General features: G+C 40.6%; 1 protein-coding gene across 1 annotated transcript; it reads right to left on the bottom strand.

The window, feature by feature from the left end:
- Nucleotides 1-1,532: 1,532 nt before the first annotated feature.
- Nucleotides 1,533-7,154, bottom strand: LOC311051252 (uncharacterized protein). The gene is made up of 6 exons (XM_084065736.1): nucleotides 7,077-7,154; nucleotides 5,400-5,661; nucleotides 4,200-4,241; nucleotides 3,826-3,864; nucleotides 2,850-3,000; nucleotides 1,533-2,691 (listed from the first exon to the last, which is right to left on the bottom strand). The coding sequence occupies exons 2-5, from the start codon at nucleotides 5,659-5,661 to the stop codon at nucleotides 2,996-2,998; spliced, it is 348 nt and encodes a 115-aa protein (XP_083921862.1). The 5' UTR covers nucleotides 7,077-7,154; the 3' UTR covers nucleotides 1,533-2,691; nucleotides 2,850-2,995.
- Between the last annotated feature and the right edge of the window lie 2,810 nt (nucleotides 7,155-9,964).

Raw genomic sequence — 9,964 nt, 5'->3', positions numbered from 1 at the left:
CAATATTTAACAGTTGACATAAAACATTTATACCATACAATACATACAATATGAATGACACTGTATTGAACAGGAATGTGAGAGGGAATATGCTATATAGCCTAGATATATATACTAGACCTATACATATAATAACCTATTATTACTATAATAATAATATAATAATAGTGCAATAATTCATATTTATTTTACCATATCCATATTTCTGGATATATATATATATATATATATTTTTAGAACATATGTTTTAGTTGTCGCTACCCACTGTATTGCACTAACCACACAATCATCTAATATATTATTATATTATATATTTAATATAAAACGATATAGTTAAATCTGTACATACTGTATATAATATATATTGTGAAATATAATAAATATATATTCAATAAAATGTCATGTTTAGGTGTTTTTATATTATGTAACTCATAGTATATTATGTATTAGGTATTTCAACTTCCACAGCTGAAAGACTGGTTATATTATAAATGACAGGGTGGTAGGATGCTATCTCAGATAACTAGAAGCTAATTGTTTCTCAAAGTTTTCTCAAATTAAATTTAGGTTCATCTTCGACACATACTGTATACTTGGCAGACTGGGATTACCAGGCGACCTGTCTATCCACTAATTATAGGGTAATGGGGTCTGGAGTGATGTCTTTCCACACATTTGAGAGAATGTGAGGTAGGCTGTTTAGTTAAGACTAAAGCTTGGCCTGGTTGAGGGGATATGGGACATATCTGAGAGTTGATAGACCTGTAGACAATACAGTTGTGAGATAAAAATGAGTTTATGCTGGTTTTTAACCCAGGAATGAAGCTCATCGTGGTTAACTGGAGTCTCCTCCCATGCACCATGGTTGACTTATCATGGTTAACTGGAGGAGATAAACACCATGGTTGACTTATCGTGGTTAACTGGCGAAAATGTGAGGTTTAAATGCCCACTATCAGATAAAACTCACTTCTACAAAGCTATGATTTCCCTGTGTGAACTGGAAGGTAACAGGTGTTGAGAGGTTGTCTATTGCAGTGTTTATCAACCCTGGCAAAGGGCCCAATTTTGGGCCGCGAGTACTGCTGAGGTGTGCTGCGACGTTTGAAGAAAGTGTGAACCCAGCCCCTTGAGAACAATAGCGGTGATTGTCCGTCAATTGATACGGCCATTCAGTGTAGCGACCATCACCCATAGGAATGCAAATATGTTGTCCTACCTGGTACTGTATAAAAGGGGCACAGGGTACATGCTTTGGCACTCAGTATTATTACTACAAGATGATGAGAGCTCCACCAGCAAAGAAGAGGTGCACCCAGGGCCAGCCGCTAAATTCTAGGTGTGCCCTGGGATATTTTGGCTATGCCAGGTGTGCCTTGGCACCAAAAAGGTTGATAAACACTGGTCTATTGTATATGGCACAGTCAGTACATAAATACACAAGATTTGGGTACACTATTCGTGTAATAATGAATAGCATAGAAGTATCCTATGAATAATGTAGATACATAGCACGTAATCATGTATTTTCGATTATAGTCTTTGCATAAAGCCGTTTAAAATGTGTTGTCTTCAAATTTGCCAGAAGACAGTAGCAAGAACCCTGTCTATCTGTCCTCTGGTCTGTCAGGTTTAGTGTCCTCTCCTGATGCAGACAATTCTTAACAGCAGTGTAGAACAAAGGTTTAAGCAGGCAACATATGATGAGTATGAAAACTGCTGCTGATGCTGTCATTGTTTTCCTCTGGAGGAAGGGTCGACTCCCAGCCTAGGGTTGATGCTACAAAACGTTACCGCCTGAATTAAATGCACTGGTGTGCAGTCTGTGCAGACGTTTTGGTCACCCAAAACGTTTTTAAAACTGTGAACTTGTTCAGGAGTTCAGGTAGCACAGGTGTAAGGGACAGGGACTACAAACTGTATGTTGTAACACTGTGTGTTGTAAATTGGCAATTGACATAACGACTAAATTGGAAGAAAAATATATTAATGAATTAATACAATACAATTAATACATTATTAGCTGAGTGAGATCACCTGCTGCATTCTAGCTTCAAATACTACTCGAATCAAGCAATTGCACAGAGTTTAGGGTTAGGATTAAGGTTAGGTTTAGGCATATTTTTGAGAGGTTAGGTTTAGGCACAGTTTTGTCAACATGTGACGTCGTCGTCGCCATGGCGTCCCGTCATGTCAAAACTTGACGTTTCAGGGCTACTGACAGAGCGGCAAAATGTGCCGCCTTGGGAGTGAGAACAGGCTGAAGTGTTGACTCAGCACCTACTCTAGGTCTAGTCTTGAGTTTAACGAGCATTTTACTGAGCATCATTTGTTGCCTGCTTTACAGTAACAATATTACATGTACTCTCTTTCTCTCTCTCTCTCTCTCTCTCTCTCACACACACACACACACACACACACACACACACACACACACACACACACACACACACACACACACACACACACACACACACACACACACACACACACACACACACACACACACACACTTACAGAATAACTGGTAGGGAACAGTCATCCGCAAGCTTTGAAGCAGAGACAGACAGAAGGAAGTGTAGCAGGAAGGTGAAGATACATGAGTTGAGTAGATGTTCCATCAACGACCTTCAGACCTGGTTTGTTGAGACTCCGTTCATAGGACTGTCCTCAGAGACACCATCCTTAGACCTGGACAGAAGATAGTAGAGTGACAAGGGATGGGGGGGGGGCGGGGGTTGGAGAAAGGAGAGATTGTATTGAAGTGTAGAACCATTTGCAAAACAAATGGTTGAGGTAAAAGACACTGAGGTAAGTTGACATGAATTCCAACAATAATCATTCTGTACCTGTCTGTGGTGTCAGCTGGATTTGCACGTCTGCTGAATCTGCGGCCAAACTCCATAATGCTTCGTCTCTTATAAACCAGGACACTGATGATGATGCTGATGATGCAGAGGGCGATGATAAGACCCACACCCCACTGGGGAAACTCTCACCCTGAGAGAGAGAATGACAGATGAAGAACAGAGGTTCAGTCATCCATCCTCCTTACAGCTTCATGATCAACTATTAACAACTCAATAATCAATAGCTTTTATAGATCAGTGATTTTAACCACTCAATGATATGATACACAAGTTTACTGAAACACAAACACGCACGCACGCGCACGCACGCGCGCGCACGCACGCACGCACGCACGCACACACACACACACACACACACACACACACACACACACACACACACACACACACACACACACACACACACACACACACACACACACACACACACACACACACACACACACACACACACACACACACACACATATATACTTTGATAAACATTACAAATCTCTTACTTCAAACTGCTCCTTTTTTTAGCAGCATAAGAGAAAGGGTGAAAAGTAATATTTATCCACAGAGATTAGCGTGAATGTAGGTTGTTGGTACAGTAGTAATAGCAGTAAGCAAGCTTATTTGTATAACACATTTCAACAAGGCAATTCAATGTACATAACACATTAAGCATGAAGACATTAAGAAACAGTGTGCTAGGAGAGTGCAATAAAAAACAAACAAAAATAAAAACAAGCCAAATAAAAACTGAAAAATAAGAAAACAAGTGTCTGTATTTAAACAAAATCAGTAAATGGCAGCGCATTTGCGCAGAAGCTTTGATTTAAAAGAGTTGTAGTAGTAGTAGTGGTGGTAGTATTATTAGCATTAGTAGTAACTAATTACTAGTATGCCTAGACAGTATGTTACTATATAAACTAGTACTCTACATTGTACAATAATTCATCTTTGCACTCACCTGTTTCTTCAACATGTTGGTCTTGCTGTTCTTTCTGGTCTGTAAAATACAATAGAATTGTTGTTATTTTCATTGTGTGACTTGCTTTGAGATTCCTGTCTGTTGGCCACATACATTTCAAGTTCAACTTCCATCCGGGCTCCCTTTCAGACTCTGTGATCGAGATCACCTTTTAGTCAATTTTTCCTTGAATTATGATTTTTTGCCCTCAACTTATTAGTTAGCAGTACTTGCTTTATATGGAGTATATTTATACTGGTACTACTACTACGTGTATTACTGGTACTACTGCTGTATTACTGGTACTGCTGGCTGGTACTGCTGCGTGTATTACTGGTAATGCTGGTACTACTGCTTATATTACTGGTACTCACCACCAGAGACAATGGGTTCAAAGATGGTTGGACATCTGGGGTCTGTAATGACACAAGGGTAAAAGTTAAGCACTTCATTAACCAGCATAATCTATCTATCTGCCTTACTGTTACTAATTATTATTACCGCTACCGCTACTGTTACTATTACTACCACTACTTCACACCAGTTTGAGACATCAGGATGGGTTTCACGCATTACATTTATTTAAATATCGTTGCTGTTTGTTGTTGTTGTTGTTGTTGTCATTTTACCAAACATTAAAATACTTGTGAATCTGCTTTCTGCTGTACAGATGGGTTTACGGAGGTGCAAGGACATATAAAGAAGGAACAGACACATTCTGCACCAAGGTCATGCACAATGGACACACTGGGAGGCAAACTGTAATGAATTGAAATCAATGACAGACCAAGAACGTGTTGTCTCCTTTCCTTCTTTGTACAGTAGTTGTAGTAATAATAATAATAACTAGAAAAAGTGCTCCTCGGAGCACAAGTCTCCGCCAGCAGACTTGTGTTGGGAATGAAGGATCTGTTCAAAAAATAGAACATGTTACTGTGTCATAGTAACATGACACAAGTGTCCTATCTGTCTGTATAAGTGTCCTATCCGTCCTGTCTGTATAAGTGTCCTATCCGTCCTGTCTGTATAAGTGTCCTATCCGTCCTGTCTGTATAAGTGTCCTATCCGTCCTGTCTGTATAAGTGTCCTATCCGTCCTGTCTGTATAAGTGTCCTATCCGTCCTGTCTATGTAAGTGTCCTATCCGTCCTGTCCGTGTAAGTGTCCTATCTGTCCTGTCTGTGTAAGTGTCCTATCCAATTGTTACAGTATTTCTCAGCCATTTCGTGATTATTCCTGTCTTACCTCACTTTGAAAGAGGCTAAGACTCTTTCAAAGTGACACATGTATTTATAGGCCGCTATACGTCACTAGCCAATCAGATCACACTATTTCACCGTATTGTCACGTGTCACGTGAGGCTTGACCAATGTTAGCTTGTTTCACGGAAAGTGAAAACAATGTCTCCTGGCGGAGACAAACAATAATTCAGACACAAGACGGTCCTGGTTTTGTGCTGGTGGGCAGGTCCCTTACCCCTGCGCCACCCAAGCGCCCTATTCTCTGCTAACAGTATCCCAGTGGAATGTAATTTCTGTCCATTTCCCTTCTTTTCACTCAAACTTTTAAACTCACCAGCATTAAAGCTGTCAATGTGTTCACCCACTGCCTCCATGACCAGCTTGAATCTCTCAGGGATGTCCTTACAAATCACATGGACAGCCTGGTCCACAAAGCACGGCACACAGCGAGACGGGTCGGGGGTGAGTGTGTCGGAACACCCCACCATGTCAGATGGCTCTCCTCTCCACAGGGAGCCACTATCCTCCAAGTCATTATAGATGTGGGTCAGATTCACCGACTCTGGGTCGGTGGTACTGAAGCAATTGAGCGTCATCTGTGTAAGAGAGAGGTTTAGTTTATTATTATTATACATTTTTGCTTTTGAAATACCACAGAATGAATAGTAACAACCACATTATGACATTGTTCTGTACAGTGTCTATACCCCTTCTTGTACAATCTGTGATGTGATCTAAAAATCTAAAATGCTTAATGCTGTACAGTAGAACTATGCCTGTAGATTCCAGGACATGACTGTCATATCATGACAGTCATGGCATGGCGCAACTTGTTCCTGGTATTTGAACTTTCTTTATTTACAACCCGTACATCTACATAAACGTTAAAATTCCAAATATGAAGTGCTTACCCCACGGCCACGGATGTAACAAGTTAAAACGCTTGAGTAAAAGTACCCGTATCTTCCGTATTGTTCAATAAACATAATTTTAATCCGATCGGCGGCCATTTTCTCATAGAATTATAACGTATCAGAGTGCAATACACCTCCCAACCGATAGGGGCACGTTGTTGAAAGCACATAAAAAAATGGCCACCGATCGGATTAAAATGCTTTTTATTGAACAATACGGAAGATACGGGTACTTAGGCCCAAGCGTGTTAACTTGTTACATTTGTGGCCTAGGGGCAAGCACTTTATATTTGAAATGTGAATGTGTATGTAGATGTACGGGTTGTAAATGGAGAGAGTTCAAAAACCAGGAACAAGTAGCGCCATGACGCTTGTGACAGACGAGCGTCATTTGTGAACCATGGCTAAGCGAGACCATTCATGCTGATGCGCGCTAGTCCTAGAATGGCAATGGTTGTGTGTGACGTTACTACATACATTTAATAAAATAACTCCAGACTTTACCACGAGTTTCACAAGGACTACATTCCATCCAGAGAGCACATAGATGCACACAATAGACATCCAGGGTCATCAATGACCGCGCACCAACCGCAACGCACACCTGTCTATCGTATAGGTCCTATCGACACAGGAATGATGGTTGTGTGACCAGAGCTAGTGTGGAATAGGCCTACTAGCTCTGGTCTAGTGGTCTAGTCTAATAGATCAAGACTATCGTAGATCATTTTATCGATTTTGACAGTTTTCGTAGATAAAAATGTCAAAATACATAAAATACATATACGATGGTCTTGATCTAAGGCTAGCTCTGGTCATGATCTCTGATAAAGGCTAGTCCATGTTGCACCGTCCAGACCCATATTATAACTCTATGGACCAGACCACCTGCTCGGCTGCTCCTAGTCCTACAACATGATCATGTTGATGATGTAATAACGTCGCTCTTGCTGTATGATCATATTTCCCAAACGCTCGCCGTCCATAACGGAGCACAATGAACATAAAACACACACTGCATGTTATGTGAAAGTTAACTGATTTATAACAAACTAACTAAAACAAAGTGATGAAAGTGAACTAAACTATTAACGCACCTTGTGTTGACTCGATCGCTCCTTCTTCAGTCCTACAGACAGCAGGAAGAGGCAGGGAAAGCCGGAGGGGCGGAGTAGCCTATCTCTCTCTCTCTCTCTCTCTCTCTTGCTCGCTCTCTCTCTCTCTCGCTCTCGCTCTCTCTCTCGCTCTCCCCTTGTATCTCTCTCTGTCTCTCTCTCCCTCCCCTCTTTATCTCTCTCCAACTCGCCAACTTTATTCGTCTCTTTTTGTTTTTCTTATTTTTATTACATCCAGCATTTTCATTATTTATATCATGTTGTTATATTGTTGTTGTTGTTGTTGTTGTTGTTGTTGTTGTTGTTGTTGTTGTTGTTGTTGTTTGTATAGTCTCGCAGAACATTTCGCTGCATGCTTGTTGTACCTGGGCTGAGTGACAAATGAAACAATGAAAACAATCTGGGAACCCATCGTCAAAAAAAAAGGAAAAACAGCGCCCTCTGCTGTTTTTCACGCAGCTCAGAATCTGTTCTTGAGAGATTAGGCTCACAGATGTTGGCACGCACACACACAACACCTGTGGCACAAAGCCAGTCCAATGAAGGACAGCTTTATCTCTAAGCAAACCTAAAAGAGATTTCTTAACAATAAAAGGCTAGAATACCAATTTCAATACCATACATACATACATACATACATACATACATACATACATACATACATACATACATACATACATATATACACATACTTAATACAGTAATCATAAAGAAGGAGGAATTTCAGTACTTAGAAAAAAACATTCATTCTTAACAGACAGAAAAATATTGTAATATTCTAATATTTATTGAGGGATAAAGTATTACATCATAGCAAAATAAATCATGATGTGTTAGTACAAATAGCCAATAAAAACAATAATACAACCTACCCTCCCACTCTCAATACTATCTGACTCATTATGTTTGGAGAAAAAAAGAGAAAGTTGCTCGGTTTGAATACCTCTCCATTGTAAGAGCCACGGTAGCCTGTGTGTGTGTGTGTGTGTGTGTGTGTGTGTGTGTGTGTGTGTGTGTGTGTGTGTGTGTGTGTGTGTGTGTGTGTGTGTGTGTGTGTGTGTGTGTGTGTGTGTGTGTGTGTGTGTGTGTGTGTGTGTGTGTGTGTGTGTGTGTGTGTGTGTGTGTGTGCGTGCGTGCGTGCCGCGTGGGTGCGTGCGTGCGTGCGTGCGTGTGCGCGTGTGTGTGCGTGTGTGTGCGTGTGTGTGCGTGTTTAATAAAAAAGCAACAGGATGTCATAAATGTTTTCGGTCTGTCACCTGAATGTCACTCAGACAGACAGTTTCCTGTCTGTTTGGAAAAATATGTACAATGCAAACTCACAGCAGTAAATGGTTTTCATCTTGACATGTAAATAATTTGCATATACTGTATATGGCATATTTAATCAAAGCGCTTTACAATGTGCATTGCATTCTCTCATTCACACACAAACAGAGGGCAGAGGAAATGATACAAGGCACCAACATGCTCATCAGGAGCAGACAGGTTCAGTGTCTTGCTCAAGGACACTTCAACACCGGGGATCAAACAAGGAACCTTCTATGTCCCAAACGGCCGCTCTACTGCCTGAGCCACTGGCGGTCCACACACTGAAAAACGTTTTCTTTGAATTACACACACACACACACACACACACACACACGCACACACACACACACACACACACACACACACAGTGCGAGGAACGTCTGGATGACTTAGACAGTCATTCGTCTGCACTAGCCCCCCCCCGACCACTTTCTACCAGAGTACATAATGCTTCCTGTTCTCCCTACTCTCTTCTCTCCACTTCCTGATTGAGGTGAACTTCAACCTGCACTGGCCTAGAGAGGAAGCTGTCATTAACTAGGGTGGATTTGTGACATACTTTGTTGTGGGTCTCTGTAAAAACTGACTCTTAAGGCCATGACAAAGTGGGACATGCCACCGTCGCCACACGCTCCATTTCAAGAGGCAAACAAAGTAATGTATTAAACAAACAGAAATTAACTACAGTTATAACAACAGTAGTGTATCAAATGAAGGGGAAAAACAAAACAATAACAAAATTAATGAAAAGTAAGAGAAAAAACACGGTCACCAGAATCAAGGACTCAAGCAGACAATGATCATACAGTTATAATCACACACTCTCGTACACAATAGCTTATTTGTTTAGATTAGGTTCGTTCACAGCACTTGACTCAGTGCCAAAGATAATACGCTGGACAGGTACTTCAGGAGACATGAACAGTTTGACAAGTCGTTCACGTTCCTCTGTCCATGAGCAAGTGTAAATAATCATCTCATTGACTATGGATTCTGTTATTGTAGTTATACAGTGTCTTTGTTCTCCTACTCCTTGTAATTGTAAAATTGGCATATTTATTACGGCAAGTTGCTCCTGCAAATATGGTGATGCTGACATATGATCCAGTGGACAGTGTGTGAGTCTATAGGTATGACATCCACCATGATCACTTCATCCTGTAGACCTATAAAAGCTAATTTGTTGTTGTCAGGCAGAAACCTCATATCGCCATATTTCAAATGTTTTTCTTTTTTAATCAATGCCCTACTTTGTCATACTTCAGTGTCACACAAAAGTAGCAGAAATTGCCGATTTATAAGCTCCAAACGCTTGTAGACCTGCTAATTTTGAATAATGTGACAGTGTGTCTTTTGGTTTTATAAATATTGAACCAATGAAAAGTATTAACACGAGCTTCTGACTAAATAATAACTACATTGGATCCATTGGAACACAGGTTCATTTCCTTCTTCCATTTCCTGAAAATACATACAGACATACAAGGTTTCCACCTGACAGTGACAATACGATACGATACGATACGATAATACTTTATTGTCAGTTTGCACTGAAATTTGTC

This window comes from Gymnoscopelus microlampas (genome assembly GCF_963454915.1).
Source record: "Gymnoscopelus microlampas genome assembly, chromosome: 9".
Lineage (NCBI taxonomy): Eukaryota > Metazoa > Chordata > Actinopteri > Myctophiformes > Myctophidae > Gymnoscopelus > Gymnoscopelus microlampas.
This window is presented reverse-complemented; position numbering and strand designations above follow the sequence as displayed.